At 37.3% G+C, this 26217-nt stretch overlaps 1 protein-coding gene across 1 annotated transcript in view; it reads right to left on the reverse strand.

Moving 5' to 3' along the window:
- GREB1 (growth regulating estrogen receptor binding 1) overlaps window positions 1-22586 on the reverse strand; it is a 54701-nt gene extending 32115 nt beyond the window's left edge. Inside the window, exons 1-14 of the mRNA XM_056488632.1 lie at window positions 22430-22586; window positions 18189-18314; window positions 17297-17473; window positions 10496-10678; window positions 10069-10212; window positions 8667-8792; window positions 6664-6786; window positions 5590-5727; window positions 5229-5414; window positions 4293-4643; window positions 3490-3618; window positions 1814-1939; window positions 1184-1381; window positions 913-1093 (exon numbers count right to left, since the gene is read on the reverse strand). Of these exons, the coding sequence (XP_056344607.1) occupies window positions 913-1093; window positions 1184-1381; window positions 1814-1939; window positions 3490-3618; window positions 4293-4643; window positions 5229-5414; window positions 5590-5727; window positions 6664-6786; window positions 8667-8792; window positions 10069-10212; window positions 10496-10678; window positions 17297-17473; window positions 18189-18314; window positions 22430-22586 (2345 nt within the window). The remainder of the gene's footprint in view (window positions 1-912; window positions 1094-1183; window positions 1382-1813; window positions 1940-3489; window positions 3619-4292; window positions 4644-5228; window positions 5415-5589; window positions 5728-6663; window positions 6787-8666; window positions 8793-10068; window positions 10213-10495; window positions 10679-17296; window positions 17474-18188; window positions 18315-22429) is intronic.
- Between the last annotated feature and the right edge of the window lie 3631 nt (window positions 22587-26217).

Below are 26217 nucleotides of genomic sequence, written 5' to 3' on the forward strand. Positions count from 1 at the left end.
CCTCAAAGGCTGGGACAGCTGAAAAGTCCATGTAAGTTCCTAAGACAGGGGAGCTGAACAAGAAACCCTCAGACTCAGTTTAATTGAAAGTCATCATTGTTAGCCAGTGTAAAAGACAAGACCTCACTTCATCCACAAGCAAGATTCCACATTTTGTTGTTTGAGAAACACTACCATGATCCCAAAATGGGAATATGTCAGTGTTTCTGGAATTCAGAATGTTTTCCAACTTCCCCAAGAGCTCAGAACCAGACAGCAGAAGCAGCCCCACTTCTCAGCAGGCAGAATCTATGGAAATCTATTGAGAATCTATGGAAACAGAGCTCCACGAGGGAAGCAATCAATGAGTTACACAAGTGAGCTGATGAGGAACTTGGTAAACACTGGACAGGAACTCCTCTCTTTCCCTCAGAACTCTACCTGGCAACACTACGAATCCACAGAAGTTTCAACTCTTACAAATCAGTGATTTTGGATAGAAAAGAACTGGAAAATTTCCAGTCAGTTAAAAAAATAGGCAGCAGTGTTGGCTCACTAGTTGTCTATCACTGGGTCGGGGTTTTGCAAATTTTACAACCCAGAGTACAATAACAGAGGATGAGGAGCTCTGTGTACTTTCACAGGAAGCTTCCCTCTGAACAAAGGACAAACAGCCAAAAAAACAATAGCTGTAGCTGAAAGTAGATAAGAATGGGGAGCAAAAAAAAGCTGATATATTCCACTGAGGCACAATATAACAACTGTAAGAATAAGTCATAAAGGACCTTAAACCATGTTTATTCAATGCATGGGGAGGCAGAGTTAGCAGAAAGATGCAAACAAAGATGAAGGAAGGGATAAATCTGAAAACTAATCCTGAGAGATAATGCAGGTAATAATAATTTCACTAAAAACAAGTTACAGTTTTCTTACCTCATTAGATCCCAGTGTGCGTGATCATGGATTAGGACAAACAGTGTGTGTGGATTCTGCATAGAGTTTTGCAAAAAGACTTTGAATTTTATTTGGGCTTCTGCATCTAGTTTCATAACATACTGTTCCACTCTCTGCTTTGTAAGATGTTCCTTTTCTAATCCAAGTTCTAACAATATGCCTAAAAGAATGGAACAAGTGTCAGTATTTCTGGATATGAATACATGTAAGAATGTTGTGTAAATCTAAAATAAAGCTAATTAATGAGCACCTGAGTGCCAGAGATGAAACAAAGTCTGCTGATAAGTCACTTCGGAGGGTGGAACACAGATCAAGAAATCAATTTTCTCGAAGGATCCCAAATCGAGATTTTGAGTGCTGGAGTCAGCAATTGAGCAAATATGGGACAGCAATTTCTGAGCCACTGCTAGCTGGAATGGACGAATCTGGTGTCCTTCAATCTCATAACCTGGAAAAAGGCAAAATTCTGTTTATGCCCAAAATCTGATCTAAGGCAAAATGTTAAGAATCTGGCAAAGAATGACTCTTTAAGGTGTTTTGCTTATTTACAGGAGTTCATTTATGAAAACCCATACAGAAGATGTAAAGAAATCTTTCTGTATTTGGACTTTTTGGTCCTGTAAGTGTCTGAGACCTGAAACTGAATTTGAACAATAGTGTATTACTACCACAGAAGAGCAACTTACAGCTTCTAACACCGTAATACCCAGTGGAATGGAGCAGAATATCCATCAGTGTAAATCTGAATATTCCAATACATGAGTTGCTGTTTGCCTCAGGACCTTTGCATTCTGGGCTCTGCCCAGAGGGATCTAACTGTGCGCCCAGAATTTGGTGTCCAGTGCCCTACTCTGTTACCTCTTTAAAACATCCTCCTTACTTGTACACACAGCTGTTCCAGCTCCATTCACTGCTGTTGGTTTATTCACTGAAGCAGAAAGTGATGAAGAGATGTGTCCTTGGTTTTCTTGATAAAATTTCTCCAGCAAAAGATCAATGTCACCCTCTGTCAAATTGAAGGGATAGTGGAATAAACATCCATGTTAATAAGAGCTGCATTTCATATTGATTATGTCTTGGAGATCTTAAAAACTTTACATATATTTGCTAGCCCTTGGCTTATTGGCTGTTTTATACAGGAACCATTTTGTTATTTTCTATTTCATCTGTTTTTACAGAGTATCACTAGTAAAATGAAAACCAGCCAGAGAATGATAAACCATCTCTGCAGACCAGCTAGGACATTTATGGAATATGGTAGAAAAATAACCTCAAAGCCCTAATGCAAACCAGCAACAACAAAGACATGAAACTGGCTTAGTTTATGTTCAGACCATGGATCCACATTGTTCACTAACAAGCATTACATGAAAGTTGAGAAAAATCTGATAAACATTTTTAAAGCTCCAACATTTTTGAGACATAGAAAGAAAAATAATTTCTGATACAGCCAAAAGAAAAAACATGAGTTTTGTAGCTATACACAATGCTGAAGTAAGCAAGGTATATTTTATTGAAGTATTGCATATCTGCAAACATACACATTTCTACAGAGCAGGGGCACTACTTACAGATGACAGCTATGCAGAGAGTACAATAAGCCTGACTCATGCATTAGTATTTTCTCAGCAGTTGAAAAGATGTTTGAGCATGTCTGCAGTGAGCTCTAAAAGGCAGGGCCTGTACTGTGAAGAGCTGTCCAGTGAATATAGGTAGCAACTATTTTTAGGATGCTCATTTATTTGTTCTGCTCAAGTAATAGCAACAGCAGAAAACTCTGTGATTCTCTGTGACTCTCTATGGTTCCCTTTGATTCTAAGAACCATACTTTGAAGATACTAAGATAAATAATACATAACTACAAGAAGATTTAAGGAAAATTATATTCCCTTAAGCGACCACTCAAAATATCATGACACATTCAGAAGGGTTCTCGTGACCTATTTACCAACATGATGTAAATGGCAAAGAAGACTGTAACACCTCATTAACACTGACAAATATGCTGCATTTGCCCTAGTTATGAGATATAGTTTAACTTTCCATATGGCTTGATCTATCCCCAGATAATCCTGCCTGTTGTAATTCTCAGAACACTCACTTAAGAAATTATCCAGTAACCCTGTCTCTCTGCAATTTTCCTCTCTGTCCCAGGCATCACAATCAAGTTCAAAGTATGGTAAATTGAAGGGGCAAGTACCTTTCATAAAATAGCTCTGATCTATTCTGTTCTAAATGCTTAAGGGAGAAGAATTTATACATTCATATGCATATGGACTTACATAATATAAGGATGGATTTGCATACCTAAGAATAATATGGTCAGTTATTTGCTGGCCTATTTTTATGAAACCAATGGATTTTAGAAACTGACGCTTTTAGATGGAATTTCAATTCAACTGTTCTTTCACATCTTTGTCCTGCAATTTTCATGCATTTCTAAAAATGTCTTGCTATGGAAGGAAATGAGGAAATGAGGAAGGAAATGAGCACAGGTATTTTCTGAGACTTAAAAGTTTCAGAGATGTGGAAACGTCTTTACAATTTGTTACGTACCTGGGCAGAGTGTGCTAAAGAAGGACCCCAGAGTTTCCACCTTCCCTGTGACCAGCTGATAGTTAACTTCTTTTTGGTAGTCTGAAGGGCTAAGCATGCTCTCAGACAGAACTCTTGCCTGATACTTTCCTAAAAGACAAAAAAAAAAAAAAAATTAAACACTTCAAATTAAAGTTAAGTATGTTCTAAATCATAATAAAAATACAACTAAATGAATACCACACACACAAAAATTGCAGAGATGGGTCTTTCACATTTCCAATACATATATGCACCAGACACGTAAAATAGATTCATGTTTTACAATTCTCTGTATTTCATTCCCAGTTTGGAAAGTATTTGTTGACACAGGATATAAAAAGAACATATAATACTGAAAGGAATTGCCAATTATCTTACAATCACAATGAATCTTTGAATGGCCATTCAGATACTTTATTTAATTGGGAGCAGTTTGTTGAAGGAATGACATTGAAAGATCATCTTTTAGAAGCTAAGGAAAGGTTCTCTGCAGTAAAATCCCAGTTGCACAGAGCAGCAGAGCTTTATGCACTATGTGTGCTGTAACTCACTATTTTTTCTCTGTGTCCTTGTTGGTTGAGATGCTTTGGTGAGAAAATGGGCAATGCAGGCAGAAGGTTTGCTGGGGAGGGACCCAACTGTGCAGTGCCAGCCTGCGTTCCTCAAAGCCCACTACTGGTTGGTCAAAGCTCTGCTTTGTGAGGCAGCTTGCTCCTCCAACCAAACCCCTCACAGCACTGGATTACTCTGGTTTGCAAGGAGACACATCCTTGGGATATTACCTGTTATCACAATGCAGGAATCAATGGCTCGGTTTCTACTGGCGCATATGATCACCACGTAGTTTGTCTTCATTAATTTTCCTTCAATGAGCAGCTTGAACATCTCTGAAAGCCCTTCAGCCAGGGAGTAGCTGCACTCGATGATGTGAACACTGTCATTACAGGAGCTGGCTGCCAGCCCTGCCAGCCAGGGCAGCTGGGCTGAAGTCACGGGGGTGATGTGGCTGGGCACCTGGGGGAAGGGCTGGGGCACAGCCTGCTGGTACTGGCGGATCTCTGACAGGTGGGACTCGCGCCAGGACCGCATGAATATCTGCTCCAGATCCTCAATCAAAGGCACCTGGTCTGCAGCTAAAAAAACAAAATAAGAGGGAAATATTGTGAAACAATTAAACAAAACTGTTGAGTTAAAAACTTAAAAACTGTTGAGTTACAAACTTAAAAACTGTTGAGTTACAAACTTTTACTTTTTTAAACCATGCTTTCTGCATGCATGACTCTGTTGCCTTTAGCAGATGTGAAACAAGTTTTTCATTTTGAAATGCCTTTGTGATACCCTGGTAAAGCTGCCCTAATTTGAACCTGAGGACCAGTAATTAGAAATATTTAAGAGGTTGAGTGCTGCCTGTCTCAGCATAGTACTACTTCTAAACCACAGACTGTCTGCAAGAACAGTGAATTACAGCTCTTTTCCTTTAATTTTCATTGCTGAGGTCCCAGATGATAGCAGAAAATAAATTTGGTATGCCTATAATTCAATCTGTCTGGCCTTCAAGACATAGTTACTTGATTTTGTTCCATAACCATGAATGAAATAGTTTCATATCACACTATCAAAGATTCATATTTAGTACTGTCCTGCCCTAATATTCCCCTTCTCACTGGCTTGCATGTAATATATTCAATGTCATCTATCTGGATGTAGAACAATCTTACCTAGTTGAACAAGGTAGTAGACAGTCAGTAACAGCTGCATTTCCTCAGAAATAGGCTGTATTGTGGATGCACCATACTGTTCATATGCTCTGGATAAAGACTGTGAATTTCTGTAACAGGTGTACAACAAAGGACTCACTATCACATCATTAATGTTCCCACAAAGATATGGGAAGTTTCCATGACCTACAAAATAAATGTATGCACACATCACATTAATTTCATCATTTTTCATATGTGCATTAAACAAGTTTGAGAGTCAGCCTCTTAAATGGATAGTGTTAGCTGTGTTTAGGGGTGGGATATATCTTTACGTCTCATGCAAAAAAAAGAGGCCTTGCTATGGGGTTGGGGAGTTTACCTTTAAAAATAACTGGTTTTGCTTTACAGATTTTCAGCAAGTTGTCAGGAACTGAGACTGGTTCTCCTGAGCCCACCATTGGAGAGGAGGCTGGTCCCACCAAAGCAGAATGTGGTAAAGATGGCAGGCTTCCTCCATCTAAGACACATTATTACTGGAGTTAGGTCTGGCAATTTTTTTCTCAAAGAGAAGTTATTCAGCAACCTCTCATACCCACATTTGTTATCAGCACTACCTGCTTTTTATGGCTCCATCAAACAGCTCGTTACCTGTTACAACAACCCACACTATCATGCTAAAGTGTCTTGGAGGGCTAATTATGCCACAGCAACATTGGACATCCCACATGCACATAAAGATTTTGAAATGTTTATAAACAGTTCCAGGTATGAATGCATAAACAGAGAACTTATGTGATATCATGTGGTTACATGAGAGGATTTGATTTGTGAGTTCTGTGTGATATATTTAGCTACACTCGTTCTAAACAGTTTTTATTGCTATAAGAAGAAAGAAAAAAATAAGATTCAGTGTTTGCTGAGGCATAACTACTTTATGGTAACTTTAATGTAAAAAATAGTACATTAAAATAAATAATTTGTTTAATAGTATATTAAAGTACAGTAAATAGTGCAGTAATTTTCATAGTACATTAAAAGAAATAGAAGAAGTTTCCCCCATTTTGGGGAAACTGGATTTATTTCACTGCATGTCACTCTTGCCTGTATCTAGACCACAAAATCTAAATGCCAAGAATATTCTGACAAATAATTGAAACAATGGATGGCGCTGTTATTATGGACCTGAGTTATGATACTAATTTTAATATTCCAAAGGTGTTTTGGTGTCTAAAAATGGACCCAGGTGTCTGTTGGGATTTGTAAATGACTTGGTGACTGGAACTTAAGGAGAGTTAGCCTCAGAGCCTCAAAAAGAAATCAATGGAAATAAAGCATCTAGGTGAGCACAGAGAAATGTCTCCTATGAATCTGCATGTCTCTTTAAAATAATGCCTTTTTCCCCCCATTATTTTCTGAATAATGAAACAAAATCATTACTTTGGGTATAGCTTACCATTTTTAATTCTGTTTGGAGCCTGTGGATTGAGCTGCAAGTTCCAAGTTTCCGTGGATGATGGAGATTCTGGTGACCAACCTTTATGGCGCTTTTTTGGAGGCCCTGAATTTGTTAATGTGCCTGAATGGTTCAGAGAAATATTAGAATAAAATATATATAGGATTGCACATGGTAATTCAATATGTTTTGATAGACTGAATGTATTCAACGAGCATGGTTGTAGAAAAGGTCAAGTCTATGAATATAATAATTTTGTGTGGTTTGTTTTACTTTGTTGTGTCCTGCTTAAATTTCTTGGAAATTTCTGTGACAGAGAACTTTTAATTATACAGATTTTCCTTATCTTATACCAATGCTTTCTCTCTAGTATGAAAAATACAGTATAAGTACAGTAAGACACATACTAAGAATCCTTAAAAGCATTAATATTTTGAAGTGAAGACTGTGGGCATTTTCCTCCTTTTATTTCCGAACACATGACACAATGTTACGTGTAACTTATTGAAAAATAATATTCTCAAGGGTTTCAGAGTAATACTAATAAACATCTGAGTTCTTTTCAACAATTTCCCCATTTACAGTATTTTTGCCACTTCTTGCTGATTCCCTATTTGGTTTTGTTATTCCATATTAACTCCTGTCAAACTACTTCTACACCTTCTTCCTAAAGATGTATAGCTTCAATTTTTTTTTTCTGTAAAAGCAACTTTCTCTAGCAGATCCTAATGATTAGTTTCTTTAATTTTCTTTCATCATTTTCTTGAGTCTCCTTGTGCCCTCCTGCAGTCCTAGAAAGATAAGCTTCCACCAACATCAAGTATTTCTAATTATTGAGAGTCAATGGTCCTCCAGGAATTGCTCAGAAACTTGCAGGATGGAGTTATTTCTGCTTCTGGACATGACTACACAGAGGTCCTAAAACTGCTTCACCCTGCCAAGGCTGTATCTCCTGGTGGAATAGATAGTCCCACATAAAATGTGAGGCAACATAAGAATTTCACATAAGAAGTGTAGGTTTAATTTTGAAAAAATTATTAAAATTAAAGATGAACCTGAGACCTTCAGATCTAGAAGGAGATTGTTCTCTTGCAGACCCTCACACACGGATTTCCAATGACTTTGTCCCTTACACTTTACCACGAGAGGGCAGCCTTTGGCCATCTGTGCTGCTCATCCCTTCTCTTGGCTTCCTGGCACGGTGCTGGGATAAAGTCACAAGATACTTAGACCAGTACAAAGGATTTTTTATTTGACAATGTTGTGCTCTTCCCTGCAGATATGTTGATATGTGAAATTAATCCTTCTGAAATGAATTAGCAATAATGTGCTGCTGCATGGAAAAAAGAGATTAAGAGCCTGAATGGGCAGAGAGAAGAATTTGTGATGCCAGCAGGGAAACTTGGGAAGACTTATCCTAAAATAGAGCTACAGTTTGTTTCTTGCCATCGTGAAAACTAATTTTCTTCCTTAAACAAGCCATTGACATAGTTTGTGACAGAAAACAATTAACAAAAATCATGATAATAATGCTACAGTGAGGACATTGTCTTGAATTTGGAGACAGTTGCCAAAGTCTAGCTCTTGATCCCAAGGTGAACTGCAACAGTTCAATAGGAACTGCAATAGGAATCACCCTATGATTGATTACTGATAAATATTTCTTAATTCCCTTCACAAAATCTGTTGGAGAAATAAATGCAAACTGACACATTCTTTAAGAATCTAGGTTCAGAATCTGGTCCATGTCTCTATTAAATTAATGAACTATAAATAAAAATCCAGTTAATATTATGAACTATAACAAAACTGTGTCTGAAAACATACAAAGACTTTTTTTTCCTGGATATTAATATGGAAAACAGTATTGTGGTCAGAAAGGACTTGGAAGGGAATGGTAATTTCTATTCTTTCAGGAAATTACAATCATGATATAATTTGTTCTATGCTTCTGTTATACACATAGAGTTTAGAGTTATTGAACAACAAATCCATACAAATACCTAACACTGAAGGTCTTGTCAGAGCAGGCAGGTTATTTTTCATCAATTGCTGTTTAGGTGATTCCTTGCCATTATAAACTGCTGAGCTGAATGCAGCTGTTGAAGGGATGTGATCTACGGCTGCAGCTGACAAGAAAAAAAAATATTTACATTAAACATTTCTAGGTCAAGATCCTCAGCTGATATAACAAACCAATCATTTCATCATTTACTTTAATACAGCCATTGGCATCTGCCCAAGAGTGAATACAGTGCTGAATGAAACAATCCACTTTGGACCTCCTACTCCCAATTAAGTGCCTGGGCAAAATCTGATTCTTCAATTAAATGCATATGTCAGAAGCTGCAGCTTCTTTGTATGACCCTGGCTCTTACATAAAGTTTACTCAAGAGCCAGGCAAAAGAGAGATGTTTAAAATTTAGTAAGTCTCCATCTCAATCTTTCTAAGATTTTTTAACCATGCTGCATTTTAAAAAAAAAAGTGTTCTCAAGTCTAACATGCTTGTAATTAATGTAGCTTTTTTGTAACATCTGAAGACAAAAAAAAAAAAAAAAAAAAAAAGGTAATCTGTTATCATAAAGAAATTGATGATTTGTTCTGGAAGGGCACCAGCATTCCAGATCATGAGTATTTAACAGGCTTCTATCTCACACAGAGAATAGAATATAACCACCACATATGTGCTTCAGCTCTCCTGTGTAAAACCCAGGAAAAACCCATAATAGTCACAAGACACTGTAGTGCTGTTTTCATTATGAAGAAGCTCAGAGACATCACTCTAGCCTCTACAATCTATCACCTTTCATTTATGTCAAGTTAATGGAAAAGTAAAGGTCTCAGAAATAATTTTTAATACAAAGAAAGTTACAGATCCTGCCCATTAGTTTGTTTTTTAATATTAAAGTCACTTTTCTTAGCAGAAGAAAAAATTCACAAACTTCTAAGCTGATGCCCATATGATGTCTGTTTTGAAAAGGATCCTGGTCATAACATAAAATAGACTGGATCAGACAAAAAAAACCTAAAATTACGCTGGATCCTGTAACAGTTGTCATCCGTGACCAGACAAGTGACAGCTGGAAAAACACTTGAGAAATAAGGGCTTTTTAAAATGTTTTGGTTTGGTTCAACTTGTGAGCAAGCTGAAGAATACCTATTTACTGTGTACTAAACTTTTATACATAAACCTGATGTGAATAAATGGACAGGGAGAAGCCTTCAAAGTGTAATTGCTTTCTTTGTTTGTAATAGATCTCTAATTCTATTCAACTTGTTTTATTGGGCAATGTGCTTGCTTGTTTGTTTGCCTTTGCTTTCACACAAGTACACCCAAATACACAAGCACAGAAGAGTGCAGTGGAAGTGTTTTAACCCCAGTGTGTTTTCTTTCCAAGAGGTACCTGTTTGCTGAGTCCCAGCTGGAGCACTGGGATTTGCAGGTGGGGGAGGCTCGCTGGAAGTGCTTCCTGAGAGGCCTGAACTTTCTGGCAATTGGAACAAGGTGCTTGAGCAGGTACTGGTTGAAGATTGCCGGCCTCTGAAATCTTAATCAAAAAAAAAAGCAAAAAAGAACCTTCTTTATCTTTCTGGTAATTTCACACATGAATTGCTTAGAGGCTACACTTGGAATAAAGGAAGCTATGTCTTCAGACATGCCAGGCTCATATTAGGTCAGACAATGGCTTTTACAGCTGCTCTAGCAGTCACCTGGCTCTACAGAGCCTTTCAAATGATCTCTCCTAGGCTTTGCACAGACGCCAGCCCCCGTGATAGCTAAGCTTGGATGATGAAAACCAGAGCTCAAGCAAGACAGCTTCATTATCTTACCTGCCCCTTTCCAGCAGATTACAGATCCTTTGGTCAGAGCTCCCTGTGCATTCCTGACCAGATAATACTTTAAGTGTTTCTGTTTCTTGGGCTGAGTGGTCAGTTTAAGATTAATGTGATTTGAGAATTCTGTAAAGTAGCAGAAGCCCTTCTTGCCACAGCCAACACAATTGCCAGAGAAGCCTGATAAAATAAACAATACACATAATCCAGTGAGATAGGTGGGTCACTATTAATAACATTCAAACATGACTCTTTCCAGAGGAAAGGCTGTATTTATGTTTTGGGTTTTTGGTTGGTTTTTTTCACAGAGTGAAATTTTTATTAACATTTTCCTCAACAAAAAGTATTTGCACTTTGTTCAGCAAGTATTGCACTTCAGATAACAGACTGCAAAAACATAGCCTCATGTCTACGAAACAAATAAAACAGGCCATATTTTTCATTTTCTCTCATAGAAAAAGGTCACAATTCCTATTTATTACCTGCCTATGAAGTTTCTGACTGAAGAGCACCGAGTCAATTGCTTAACCCCAGCCCTATTCAATACCACAGCATGTACATGCTTCACTTCTCTTTCAGTTTTCATTGACATATCATTCAATTTCACTGAATTTCACTTCACTCAATTCAATGAAAAATGCAATTAAGCCTCAAGAAATGAAGCATATTTAACCAACTATATTTAAATAGATCTAAACGTATTTAAATACCAAGTTCCTGCTACAGATGCTATTTTAGAGAGGAAAAAATACTAAAGCATTCTTGGGCTATTAATTTAAAATAGCTTTGTCAAATTACAGCTGGACTGTGTCAGCACTTCACAGCAGCTGAAACTATTTATGATTACAGGAACAAAGTGTCTGCAACTTTATAGACACAACAGAGACATAGTTCTTCCCCTGTAAAGCTTTTTGTACTCAGACTTGATGGGGCATTTCCAGGGATGCTGCCATTTCCTCTCATTCTGAGATACACAGCTTGAGCCTCAACAAGGGCCTCATGGTGCATCATAAATAAAGGGCAACTGCTCACACAGCTGCCTTAAGATTCTGCATTTATTTGTCCATCTTACAAAGCATTTCTAAAGACATTTTCATCTTCCATCAGACTAATGCAAATATTTTTTATTATTATTATTATTATTATTATTATTATTATTATTATTATTATTATCATCCTATACGGAGCAATTAAAATCTTGCCCATGGAAATTTTTTCCTCTGTTTTCTACACATGACCTGAAGTATGATCTTTGCTTTCATTTTAATCATATGTAAGACATATTTTTATGTCTAATAAAAGGAATTGAAAAGGGTCTATTCACTGAATGGTAAAAACAAAGGAAATGTATTACACATAAAGTGGACAATACCATTGAAAAGAAAAAAACTGAATGAAGGATCAATAACATGGTAAAGGAAATTTTGGCCATTTATGAAATGATTTATTTCAATCACATATCTCAAACAAATTAAATTTACAAAGTAAAGGTCAACACTTTTTTCTTCCTGTAAAGTACAAGCACTGAAGCATAATGCTCTGTAAACACCTGTTGCTTGGTTTTCAACCAGAGCACTTCCATTAGTTTTCAAAAGGTTCAGAAGAATTTATTAAAAACTAAAGTTGATGTGGAGATTGGTCTGGTATCCATGGGAACAAGTGGCTAACAACCATTGAAAGCTGCCTATTATCCCTCTGATCCTAGTCAGTAGGATGATAAAAGTCATTGTGACTCATAAAATCACGACAAGTCATGACTCTGCAGAATCCTCTGTGTTATATCAGTCAGCACAAAAGCATCTGTCTAACATCACAGAGCCTTGAGTAGCTGCAATAAAAGCAACAACAAAAGGAAACAAAATTAGAACGGATGTGGCAAAAGCTGTGGAGTTTGCATGCATTTTATGCCGATTAAGAAATCATCAAAAATGCTTCTGCTAGTAAATGAAAACTTCCCACATATTTGGCAGCACACAGAGCATCACAGCAGCAGCACTGCAATTTTTGCCTGGTTACCACTTACAAGACCAGACATATTTTCAAATTTACTCTTTGTTTTTTTACAAAAGTACACTTTAGGTTTTATGACTCTGCTGAGTGTCTTGACAAAGCAACTCAACAAAGCCAAATGTTGAGGTATTTGTTCAATTCAAGGTGGACAGTAGACACAAAATCATGTCATTTGGACTTCAGATTTTCAGATCAGTTTTGTAAATTACATCTGTCCAAGCCAGATGTAGCAATATCTTTTACCTGAAAAAAAACGTTTCCCCTAATCATCTACTCTTAACTCTGCATCATATACTAGAAAATTAGTTTACACTCTATGTAGCACAGAGGTAAGGCCTAGTAAGGATTAAACAGATCTAAATAGTCCATTTGTTTTGAAAAGCTCTTGGAGGACATTTTATAAGCTGTTTTTTTTTTTTTAATTTTCCTTTAAGTCAAATTATCATCTTTTACCTTAAGTTGCTCCAGCCCCTCTGAGTCTCACTCAGTCCTTTCTTGCAAGCTCCTGCCTTTTCCATCCCATTCCCTCTGACACTCTTTGGTGACAGCCATTGCTTCATTAATGCAGCTCAGCCCTGACACCACAGATAGAACACAGCATGCTCTTATAGTTCCAGTGCAATAAAATGTTCAGTCATTCCTCATTGCAAAGCTCTGCCACTCCTGCTCAGAGCATTTTGTGTGGCAGATTGAGTAACACTGAGAACCCAAACATTTCATCATCCTCCTCTGAATGCCCTGCTCATGCCATGGCCCAAGGCAGCAGCTGACAGAGGGGACAGCTTGTTTCATAAACAAGCTGCATTAAATATTCTTCCATACATTATGGAGAGGACAAAGGTCAGGGGAGTTGGGGCAGCCATAAGGTGACTCAATATATCTATGTCATGGGATTGATTTCACAAGAGAATTAGAAATCAATGCCTGGAGTTTAGGGGCTAAAAGCCTTTCACCTTTCGGTCACTGGTTCACACCAAGCTCAGCTCAGTTGTGACTAAAGGCTGCTCCCCTCTGAAGTTTGTTTAATCAGAAGGTGTTTGATTGTATCTGTGATTTATCAAATGCATTTGCTTGGATTTGCTCACATCACATTGATCAATTGTCCATAATTTAAAAAGCTCTTCCACAGCAGCGACCTTGCAGTCTGAAGAAGGACCTTGGACCAAAGGGTTATGAAACCTGACCTACCTTCTCACTGATAAAATGGTTCCTTGGGATCTACAGTGAGCTTGTGGTAGGGATAAAGAGAAGAGTTCAGAATGGAAGGACATCCATTTGGTATTTCATAATCAAATCTTTCATAAAGTGGCAGAAAATTTTCTTATTGTTTCTCTTTTAAATGAGTAACAGGCTTTTAATTAACATTAATATTTTGGTGGAAAGTTTGCAGCTTGCTCAAACAAGGAATGATTATACTTTCAACTTTTGACCACAAGTATTTCTTCTTTTCATTTCTACTCACAGAAAAAGACACACAAACACTGACAATGCTCCATGATTTTCCCACCTACTCAGTACCATTTTGTTTGAAGACTGAAGTCCTAAGTTTAAGAAATAAATAAAATCAATATGGTCAAGCTGGAGAGCTCCATTGTATGGAAACTGAGCACTGTTGCAAAACCCCTATAGATCATTGCATATTTATTAGAAACAGTCACAGTATCTTATACTACAATGTTTTCATCTTACATACAGCTTACAATGCAAGCAAACTAATCTTTTCCTCTGTCACTCTGACCTCAGAGACCCATGGGGAAAAAAAAGGATTTCTTGTTCCCTGCTAGGAAAGTAGGCAGCTGTTTGGTCTTTTGGAGAATGATGGTTGAATAGCTGCTTTGTTTATCATGAGAGACTCCCCCGAAGAGTGAGAATTAAAAAAAAAAACAAAAATAAGAAGAGAAAAAAAAAACCTTTGGGAGTGATACATGTTTGCTGCTTTAATTAGGAAACAATAAATATCTCACTATCACTCATCATTTCCTCCATCTAAGCATTCCTTTAGACTGCATAAAACTCAAGAAACACTTCCTAAAGGCAAAAACTTGAATCTGTTTTGCAAAGCAGTTAAACCTGTGATCTAACATGATTAACAGAATCATATGAGGAACATGCCTAGAGACAGAAAACATTTTCCTTGTCAAAAATATAGTCTTTTCCAGAAACTGTTGATGTTTTCTTCCTATGGAATAATAAATCAAATTTAAAAACTAAAAAACAAAACAACCTCCAACAGAAATGACTTTCAAACCACAAGCACATCTGCTTTGATGGCAGGAAAACTTCTTAGCACTATCAGTAAAATGGCACATGCTCTAGAGAAATAGCAACAGCCCCAAATGGGAACAAGATCATAAGTCAAAATCCGGCCCTAAAACTACTGAGATATTTCCTGGTTATTTTATGGTCTTTTTGTGCAATCCTCAGGCAGCTTCACACACATATGCAGCAGATCATAAGAAACCAGGAAACTATTGGGTGACTCGTTGGTGTCTTCTCTCTTTAAATAAACTCTTTTGAAAAAAGTCAACAGTACTAAGTAACAGCAGCCTTACAAAAATACAGTATATTAAGAGGAAAAAGCATGAAGTTAGGCAAAAAAAACCAGTGATGCTGAAGGGTTAGACGTCCTGTGTCTGTATCACCAACAAGCCTTACTAAAAATGTGGGATATACTCTGACTCATGACAGATAATTTAAATTCAAAATTAATCCAATTCAATTTCCCTCTAAATTACAAAGGCTTGAAGGGACCACTTTCCATCCTGTTTCAAAAGGCCAACATGTTTGACAGAGTATTGCCTAAACTAAGGCAATAAAATAAGGCTTTTGTGCTATCTTGCAAAGGAAGACACTAAATAGTTTCCTTTTTTCTTATGACATATTTTTGATTTAAATCTACTGCCAGACAGAGATCACTGTGCTACATTAATTGAATATTTAGAGCAATGATGGTTCTGGTTTTTATCCCACTATGTGTCTGAAACCATAAGGCTACTCACGTCTGCTTCTAATTTTATTTCCCATTTGACTTGCACTATGAAAACCTGAATCAAACAATTATTTCTATCCACAGTATGATCTATTGTACAAATAGTATACTATCCTCATGTTAGTATGATTTATTAAATTATGTATTATGATACTTTTTTTTCATTAGATTAGGGACCAGAAACATTATTTTATCTCCACTTCCACCTTTATCTCCACCTGAAGATAGAGACTTCAGATCTTAAAATACATAAGTTCTTTTATATTTGAGCTTGTTGTAGAATACATAAAATTCATACTACAGAGTTAGTAGAATTCTCTGCAAAAGAACATGGTTCACTGGGGTTTAAGTGTGTAACAACAGTCAAAAAATAAGCATTTAAATGGTTTCAGGAAACTAAAATGTATTAAATAAGCAAACTGAGGACATAAACCCCTCCCAATAACGTTCCTGTTGCCTTTTTCTGTTCTTGTTTAGCACGCAATTAACAAATACACTACTTCCTCTCTGCTAACAGCCTAAGGAGCTTAAGTTGTTAATAGTGCTAACACTGAATGACTTGAGTGGTACAACATTCCTGTCTTTATCTTTAAAATGACAACACGTGGGTGATTTACAAGCCTCCTAATTCTTTTACAATCACTGGTCAAATGCACTGTGACCAATCCAACGCTACAAGATCACATAGGAAAAGAAATTACTGTACATAGAGTCACATTATGCACCTTCACACTCCACTGTCAACCCAAATGCCTTGAAGAGCTGCTCAAACTGAGATGACAATTGAGTTCATGTCATATTCCTCAGTGTTTGTGAAAAAAACTCTTAAAATTCTTGGGAAATGTTTCCCTTCTGCTATTCAAAGCTCAGACTGGTGCACAAATACATGATTAATCATAATTTTTTTGTTAACTATGAAAATAATATATACAAACCTGAGAGTGTCTGCAAAATGAGTTCTCTCTCCAATTATGCACCACCTTTCCCAATATAAAAATATTCAATTTTAATAACATTAATATTCATTTAATTAATTCACATTATTGGAGATCTTCCCTATTTGCTTGATTTGGATGAAGTTAATGAAGTTAATCAGAAAGACTACAATAAAAATAGATAGAAGGGCCTATTTTTATGTCAGAAGTTAAACTTTTATGTAGAGTACATACAATAAATTGAAGCATCCTCCTAAGAGTATTTTTCAAACACACAAGATGAATTGATTACACATATAGAAAAAAATTCAACTTATAATCACTCATATTTATTTATATTGTGATAAGAGCAAAAAGTCATAGGTTAGGATCCAAATCCTAGGCTATTGTTCAAACACAGTGGAGAATATGATCCCTATCTCAAATAGGTAAATTGACAGGTAATTTTTTGTAGTCTAAACTATCATTAAACTGTTTACATGTATATAAGAGCCTGAAATTTCCACTTCACAGGCCTACAGTCTGTATACATCTGTATTTGGAAAGCTAAAACAGACACAGGCAGCAGTTCAACCAGTCCAGTTACCAGATGTGCAGTTCCAGCAACCAGGACGTGCACCAGTCAAATAATGACTTTAGCCTTGGACTCATGGACAGAAGGTGATGAACCACCTCTAATGAAGTGGATCACTCTGTATCTTCCCAAAGCAAACACAGCCAGCTCTGGCTTGTTATCTTCTTGTGCATGACCTGTGAGCATTACTGTAGATGGAGACTAGAAATAAGATCTGCTGAACTCAAAAAGTAATTAGCTATTATTAATTGAAGCCACAAAAGAATCCACTTACTGCAGTCAGAACTTACCCAACAGGGCATTGCGCCCGTTGTCATCTGGCAGGAACCTTTTATCCACAGCACACACTAACAGGTGATCAGGTAAATTTGGTGACTTTGCACCAACAAGTAAAAATCCAGATGGCACCTCAATATGTTCATTAGAAATTGAAACCAGTCTCAAATCTTTACCAGCCTGGCAGAAACCTAGAAAAAATCAATTCAACTTAAAATAAGTTCACAAAATGTTTTTGTTTCCTGCTCACAATTGTCTTCATTAAAGGACTTCCTATATTTTTAATGAAAAACAAAGTCTTACCCTCTAAGATCAAGGGCATACTAAAAGATAATTTTCTTCCTTGCATTTTGCTCAGCCATAAACAAAAATTTGAAAATGTACAATGAAGTTTCTCTTGGTGGTAGTTTGTAACTTACATTTTTATGGATTACTATCATAACTTAGGTCAGACATTCAAAAAGGGAGAAAATAGTTCTCAAAATCTGGTGAATTTTACCAGCTTTTCTTGGATTTTCAAATATTTTTTACAGCTTCATAGAGTAAGATACACTTTAAACAGAAAAGAGTGGTGATAAAGCAGTAAGAGTTATCACATTCATTTTAGCAAATGCCATGCCTGCAAGCTCAACATTTTAAAGGCTATGTTCCCTAAGAGAATAGAAGTTCTGTCTTTGTGCCAGGCATTCCAACACAAATGCTTATCTGACACTGAACAAAGACCCTGTCAACTAGAGGAGCAACTGAGAGCAATCCAGCTTTATCCGGCAGGTAATGAACACTGACATTTTTAGGATTTCTCTATCATACAGATTATCTCATTCTGACAAATTATAGGGGAAATAGCCCAAATTCTACCCTTTTCAGTAGGGCAAATACTTCTGACAGCACGATTTGTACTCTTACCATCAGTAGTGCAACATCCTTCTGGGGGAGGCTTCATCTGGTAGGAAACAGGAGGACTACTTGATTCTGAGCCTTCTTCTTCATCCTCTTCCTCGTCTTCTTCCTCATTATCTGCTCTGCTGCCTGCTGCAAATTATCATAGCATAAGTGACTTGGACAACTGAAAATATTGGCAACAACCTAGTGAGTGAACAGGGTGACCTAGTTACAGAAAGTATTACAGCAAACTGGATTGTCTCCTCTTGACAATGAATTTACTGTTGCCAACTCCTGATAGTTGTTGTTCCTTAAACCTCCAACTTCCAGTCATGCTTTTGATAGGACAGCTTTCACCAAGAAAATAAGGATGTTAGTTTCTGTCCAAAAGAATTTCAAAAGTATGACTCAACTGTACCTGAGAAAGTCCAAAAGAACAAAGATAAAGAAGCCTCAACTTATTAATTTTTAAAATCACATTATTTTAAGAAAAGTCCACAATTTTTAGGGGACTAGCTTCTAATGTTTGAATTCTTGTTGATCAAAACAGTGTAACTGTATCCTTTGCTTACAATATTAACTGTCAAGAAAACCCAAAGCATTACTTGTTGCCACTTTAGAATGTCCTGGCTACAGTCCAAGTACAGAATTTGTTAATTAGGTATTGAACATGTCCTTGGTTTTGTACAGGACACTGAAAAAACAGTTCCTGCTTAAACTAGTTTCACCACAGATCATGCCATGACAACACCTAATTCTCAGCCCGTCTGTCTCCTACCAGGATCCAGAGCTCCAAGTAATGCACTGACACTGCACAGTGTCAAGGAAAGATGGTTCACAGCAGCCTCTGCTTGGACTGTGCTAGTCCAAGAAGAACTATGGAGGCAGTACTGGATACTGGAGAGGAATACAAGATGTAAGCTTCAATTTTTGGAATGTGTTAGGTGTGCTTAGAGGGCTTTATTCCTGATTGTTTCACCTCTTCAACTAGAGACTGACTCTTTCCTTCTCTCCATCCAAAGGACAATGGTTTCTTCATTCATGATGCAACAGCTCCAGCAAAATATACTGGCCAATGGCTTCATCCCTTCTTATGGCTCAGATACACTCAAATGGGACAAATGTGGCAAGCAGAGGAGAGTAAATAACTGGTGAATGGGGAAAACACTTCTACAGACTTCTAGGACTGAGGAATATTTTACATACAAGACAGACAGTCCAGAAGTACTAAGTGAACCCAGTGGGGTTTATGTCTTAGTCTTGTAGGCTTCTAGGTGTCTGTAGGGACACACCTGCAGCAAACACAAGCAAACACAGCAAACACTGGCAAAATTGAAGGGCTGCAGATACTTGAGGACCAGCAGGAAGCTGTATTTGGGAAAGGAAAAGAGTAGTTAGGCACTGACGTTACTCTATTGATCCAGGTTTTAGATTTGAAACAGAAAAAAAGTGAAGCAGTGCAGTCATCCTTCAAAGTCCAGTCTCAACTGGATATACTCTCTTTGCTTCAATTGACTTTAGATCAGGGGCTCAGAATTCCATAGGATATCATCAAGGATTTCTCTTTTCTTTCCTATGACCCTCCTCAGAATATCCTTTTATTTTATTGACAAATTATTGTACAATCAGTTAGACAACAACTATAGGAGAAATGAGAACTAGGGAGGAGAAAGTAAGTCTGGAGTCTGAATATTTATCTGTCAAGGTCAATAAGATTTACAGTCCAATCTAGAAGATGATTTGAAGGGCATGTTTACTTTTGAGCTCTGAACATTAGGCTCCAGTCCCAGTGCACACGACTAAGAACAGAACACCAAACACAAGTATTTTAAAAGCATGATCTAAAGACAAAAATGCTGCAGTTGAATGAAGGGAAAAGTGAAACTTTTCATCTATGCTATTTAAGTAAAATTATGTAATATGACATAACCTTGACTAACATACACACGCAACGCAAAAGGGCTGAGTCTATCTCTCCTCCCCTTCCCCTTGCTCCTAGATAAGAAATTCCTTCCTTCCTTCCTTCCTTCCTTCCTTCCTTCCTTCCTTCCTTCCTTCCTTCCTTCCCTTCCCTTCCCTTCCCTTCCCTTCCCTTCCCTTCCCTTCCCTTCCCTTCCCTTCCCTTCCCTTCCCTTCCCTTCCCTTCCCTTCCCTTCCCTTCCCTTCCCTTCCCTTCCCTTCCCTTCCCTTCCCTTCCCTTCCCTTCCCTTCCCTTCCCTTCCCTTCCCTTCCCTTCCCTTCCCTTCCCTTCCCTGACACTTAATGGAGCCTTTGCTGAGCCATCCCAGCTTCATAACCAGCAAAAAATCTAACTAAGGAAAAGTGACAAGTTTTCTTTTTTTCTTTTTGCTGGGTTTATGTATTAGATTTGCACAGAGGATGATCCAAATGATGGCAAAATTCATGATAAGGGAGAAAATGAGAATATATGAATAAACGAAGTGAACAGAACAGGATGTGTTTTATTTCTCTTTTGGACAGAGGTAAACTGTGAGGTTAGTTCAACCATAACAGAAGAAAGAAAGAAACAGATCTGATAGAAGAAAGAAACGGAAAATGGAAGTGGAGACTAAGAAATAAGAGAGCTACAGCATGTTCAGTTCAAAAGGGGAAAGAGTAAAAAAGAAAGTACTCAAGCATGAGCTGCTGCCACTGTAAAGGGTTTCATTAGCAATGCACAAGACCCTAAGGATTTTTCTCTGATTCAGGTGCCTCCTGGCCCTCAGAGCACAGGGATTCATGTAGCCAGAAGTGGAAGATTCAATTTCTGACAAGGCTGCAGTACATAAGAGCAGCTTGAAGACCTCTTCCACCTGAGGAACAACCTAGGAGGCACTCTATTACAGGTCCCTTCAGAGTTCCCCTTGTCTGAAACTTTCATTAAAGGAATGCTCTCTGCCAGGCTGTTATGAGACTTTTAATTACACTTCAATTCTGCTTCCATTATCTACAACAAACGCAGAATCAGCCCCTCAAGGTTTGCAAAGTTCTTTGAAAGTCTTGAAAGAAAAAAAAGACTACAAAAGTGTGAAATTGCACTATTGTTCCTGAACAATGCATCTGCCCCTGAGGCATCTTTCCCAACTGATGTCATAATCAATTTTGTGACATCACAGCTGCAGTGGAAGTTTATTAAATCCTTATGAAAGGGTTTGATAGAAGGATCACTTTGTGCAGGGCACATATTTAAACAATTAATGTATATTCATTATTTTGTCCTATATTAGCAAAAAAAAAAGGAAAAAAAAAAAAGAGGAAATTACCAATGAAGTGTGAGCAGATTTTTTTTCAATAAATATTCACATCTGTCACTGTGAGGCAATAGCAAAGACTTTAATCTGGGCAAAGTACTTTTATCTGTTACTACTCCTTGGCCTGATTTTGTATGCATGTGTGTGTTACTGTGGACCTTTATGCATTTCTCACTGTAACTGCAGCAAAGTATGACAGGGAAAGTAGAGAAGGACAAAAACATGAAACTCCACCCTCTTGACAGAAATGACTAAATAATAAAATTATTAAACACAAACTTACACCACCATGCCAATGTTAAGCACACACCAGTAAACTCACTGGAAACCATGAGAGCACTACAAAGAACAGACACCAAACACCAAACTGCATCATGGTTTGCTTATCAGATCCATACAGTTCATTTAAACTGTATATTACTGAGAAAGCAGACTTCTGTAAACACACAATTTCAGTGAGAAGTCCTATGTGTTAAATACCAACTTGTGCAGGGTTTGTGAGAGTACACATCCTAAATTTTTACCTCTGAAACCACAAAATAACTACAAATATTATGCCTGAAGTAATTATAAACCATCCCAAAAGCTAAAAAATATTTCTGCTGTATTCATGCAGATTGAAAATCAGTCTTAGCATATGTGTTTTATAAATCTATTATGGGTTTTCTATCATTTACTATGTGACTTTCAGCAGTATATTCCAAATTATAGGATAACAGATTTAGGTTCCAAATCTCCAAAGACTTCTCCACAAATGTAATGGAACAATTCCTAGAACTTCAAGTTATGTGTATAGATGAATCCAAGCAAGTGGTTTAAATTTTTTGAAGTAAAAAATAGTGCAGTTTGTATTTTTAATCCAATTCTAATACATATATATTTGCAGATCATAAAAATATCCAAATGAAACATTATGTTTATCTATATTATGATTTAAAATGTGTATGCTGAGCCGTGGCTGAGCAAACAGCAGAACTGCCTTTGACAAAAATTGAGATTCCATTTTTTTCCTACCTTCCAGTGATGATAGTTGCTGTTCAGCTTCCAAATACAACTGAGAAAAGATTGGTCTGGGAACTAAGTTGTTTGAGCGGAGAGAGGCCTCAATAGAATTATGCAGCACTTCTTCAAACCGTGTTGTCTTGAGCTGACCAGCATAAGAATTTCCCATCTTCTCTAAAAAAAATAAAAATAAATTTAAAAAAGAGACAAGAAGAGGGAAAAAAAAAAATAATAAAAAGAAAGGTATTACAATTTAAGAACTTAGAACTCAATCACTGCATGCTGATGCCATGCTCAACGTTTCTCATGGTAAAGAGAAATGCTTCACTGTCCACAAAGAAAGGCAAAGAACATTGTCTGCAGCAGTCACGGAGCAGATCCTGCTGGTAAATTACAGGAAGTTATCTAAAAGTAACAGCTTTCTGTAATTCAGCAGAAAGGCAGCAAGCTTTGGCACCTTCTTGAAAAAGTGACTAGAAATCTGATTCAAGTAATTCCTGATTTATATAGCAATTGAGGAGATGCATTTTCAATAGTCATCCATTTATTGTTAAATAGCCCTTCAGTTTTAAGTGATTTGAACAGAATAAATGTTCTGGCATTAGCACAGTTTTGTGTATTTATCTTTGCATGGTCCATCATGGCAGAACACTGGCTAAAGCAGTTCAACACATCTTTTAGAGGTGCTGACTCATAAATAATGCAGCATTGCTGTAACCCAGAGATGGTGAAATGTAACTTTTACTTTTCACCTGAAACAGTATTTTTCCTTGTAAAACACAGATTTTTTTCTTTTTTTGTTTTTTTAAGAATGAAACAATATCCATCCACATGCATTGACACTGCATTCACTTATTTATTAGGACTTTACTTTTAGTGAGACCATGTAATTTATTCATTCTGTCATTGAGCAGGCAGTCTATTCCAGCTGAATATTCCATGGACTTAACTGACGCCTACTTTCCACAGGGAACACAATGGACTGGTGTAACCAAAAGCCATGTCAGCTTTCTTTCCCTATTACAAAGTAGCTCTTGCCCTGGGCCCCACGTCCTCTCCCTCCTCAAGTAACTGTGAATAGAAAGCATGAAACGCTTCCTGTTTGTGGCAGTAATTCCTAAACACTGAACAGCCCCTCCTCGCACTGGCTGCTGCTTGGGAAATTAGCCTGTTGGGAAGCATCCTGTAGGAAAACCACTGTGAAACTACGTACTGCTTGTCATGGAAAAAAGGGCTGTGAATGGAACAACACACAAACTTGTTGATTTTGATATCTTTTTATGACTTGGTAAAGCATATTTTACATATATAATCATATTTTAGTGTACTTGTTTGTATTGTGTTAATGCTGTATAAAATATAGCTAGTACTATATGACATAACATTGCTATAATAGACACACACAGTATTAATAGAACCATAATGAGAACTATAAAACAATGGAGGCAGTATTGAAGAAAATTATTAGACTAAAACAAGACACTACCGACAAAATATTTGTGCATATACACAAAATCAAACAGAGAAATTGCACTGAATAGTACTGATGTATCCATTTGGTAAAGGGTAAATGCCAAGCTGCAAAGCCTATTAGAGATGTTCACTGAAATCAGGCTACATCTTCTCTTCCAACACAGAAAGCATCCCACACTGACAGGAACCCTCTGGCTCCTTTCGAGTACTGCTTCCCCCTACACCAAAGGCAGCTGAAGACAATGAGGAAAGCCTGACATCAGTAATGTCCTTAACAAGCTTTAGGAAAGATATATGCAGGAAACCCCAGGTCAGCTCTGAAAAGAATTATATTCAATGCTGAATGCTTGCTCAGGATTTATGGAGCCCACCAGTGGTCAGAAAAGAAGCCCTGCATTTAATCCTGAGGATGGCAGAAACCAGCATTTTATCAACATGATGTTACAGATAAGGAATCAGATAAGGCATCAGTTAAGATATTATTATTATTTGTGAAAGAGGTGGGTTTTGGAATCCTTTGCAACACAAGAATGTTTGTTTGTCTATTAGGCAGCTAATTTAATTTTGTGCATGCGTTGGTAAAAAGAAACAAAAATATCCTTTCTGGATTTGTAAGCTCTCAGGTAGTTGTGTGATCTTACAGTCAATGTAAGCACAAGTATAAACTCATTTTAGAGATAAGTATTTTTTAGCCAATTTTCATCATCAAATGCACACCGCTGGAACCAGAAAATGGGCATTATAGGAGCTTTCTTGCCAGCACCAGTCTCTGCTGTTCAGAGTCCCACTGGCTCTCAATTGCAAGAGAAATTACTTCTTGAAAGCAAGAATCTTTTCCCACTAGCTAAACAACAGTCGTCATCCCCTCTTTTCTTTAGAGCTGCTCAGACTGCGGTATCTGAATTGCCAATTGCTGACTCCATGGATCAGGAAGCAAAAACTGAGTCCTATGTCCCTGCTTCAATGAACTCAGCACTCCCAGCCCTAATTTATGTTTCTCTTGGAGAGCACTGAGTGCCACAGGTGAATCTTTCAAATGCTTATGAAAGTCCAAGCCGTGTACATAGATGGTGACCAGATCTGCTAAAAATCCCACACACACGGACACAGAAGGATGGCCCTCGACCCCATCTACTGATAAATCCAAGGGCACCTCCCTATCACATGGTCAGTTTCCAAGGAGAACATGCAGAGGAAAATACCTGCCAGTATAAAGAGGAGAAAAAGGCAAAGAGTTGGACCTGGAAGTGCCTCACAAAAGCATGATAAAAAGACAAAAAAAACCACTCTGAGTAACTTGGGAACCTAAGAAAAAATTGCAAATACAAATGAAACAGGTCAGGCCAATGCCTTAGAAACCCATGAATAATGCTGGCAAAGAGAGATGCTAAGTCCAAGCATCTGAAAATGTGAGTAAAAGTTTGTTAAGTCACTGAAAGGAGCATCTCAAATTCCAAATAAGGAACTGTCAGCATTTCAGTGGTAAACAGGGACTACGTGATTAAGAAAAACAGGGACCTTCTTAAGGGTTAATGTCTGTCACGGACACAGTCAACTTCAAGTTCAACTGCAGTTGAACTAGTCAGGCTTTAAGAAAACCTGCTATGAGCCTGTGAAGTAATCCAGGGCTTTTAACAACTCCCATTGAAGTAGACTGATAAATACAGCCTGCCCTCAGCAGAAACAGAGGAAACTAAAGAGTATACGTGGGTGCGTTATGTTGATTTTAAAAAATATCAAGGTAATTAGGTTTAAAAAAGGAAATTAGGAAGATCTAGTTGATTACTAAGAAATTCAGCCTTAGATGCAACTTACAAACTATTACAGGTGGGAATGTTTCATAATAAGTTGCAAGTCTTTTGTATTACACAATAAAATCGACACTGCTACTTTACTATATTAATCCTGTCATTATTTCTGTATAACAGTGTTTTCCGAGTATGAGCAGCCAGCTTTCATTCCTTTGAAATAGTTTAACAGAGTAATTTCTATTGTATCATTTCTAAGAAGAGAATAACAAGATGTTCTCATGCTCTCCAACAGAAACTAGTATCACTATGACAAAAGGCAGCTTGCATAGAAATAAAGGATTTATTTGCATGGGCAATGGATTTAGGTATCTAAAAGGCTATCTGTTAAATTTTTTCTGTGAGGAGGGAGAAAGTATTATTTACTTCAGGTTAACAATTTGTTAACAGAATAGTACCAGAAAAATTGTGTGATCCTTTTGCTCTTCGCACATTAGTCATCCAGTAACACCCAAAATCCATTAATATTTGTGAAGTTCAGTAAAGTCTCTAATGATTCTTTAAAAACTGTATTAAAAA

The sequence above is a fragment of the Oenanthe melanoleuca genome, chromosome 3 (assembly GCF_029582105.1).
Source record: "Oenanthe melanoleuca isolate GR-GAL-2019-014 chromosome 3, OMel1.0, whole genome shotgun sequence".
NCBI lineage: Eukaryota > Metazoa > Chordata > Aves > Passeriformes > Muscicapidae > Oenanthe > Oenanthe melanoleuca.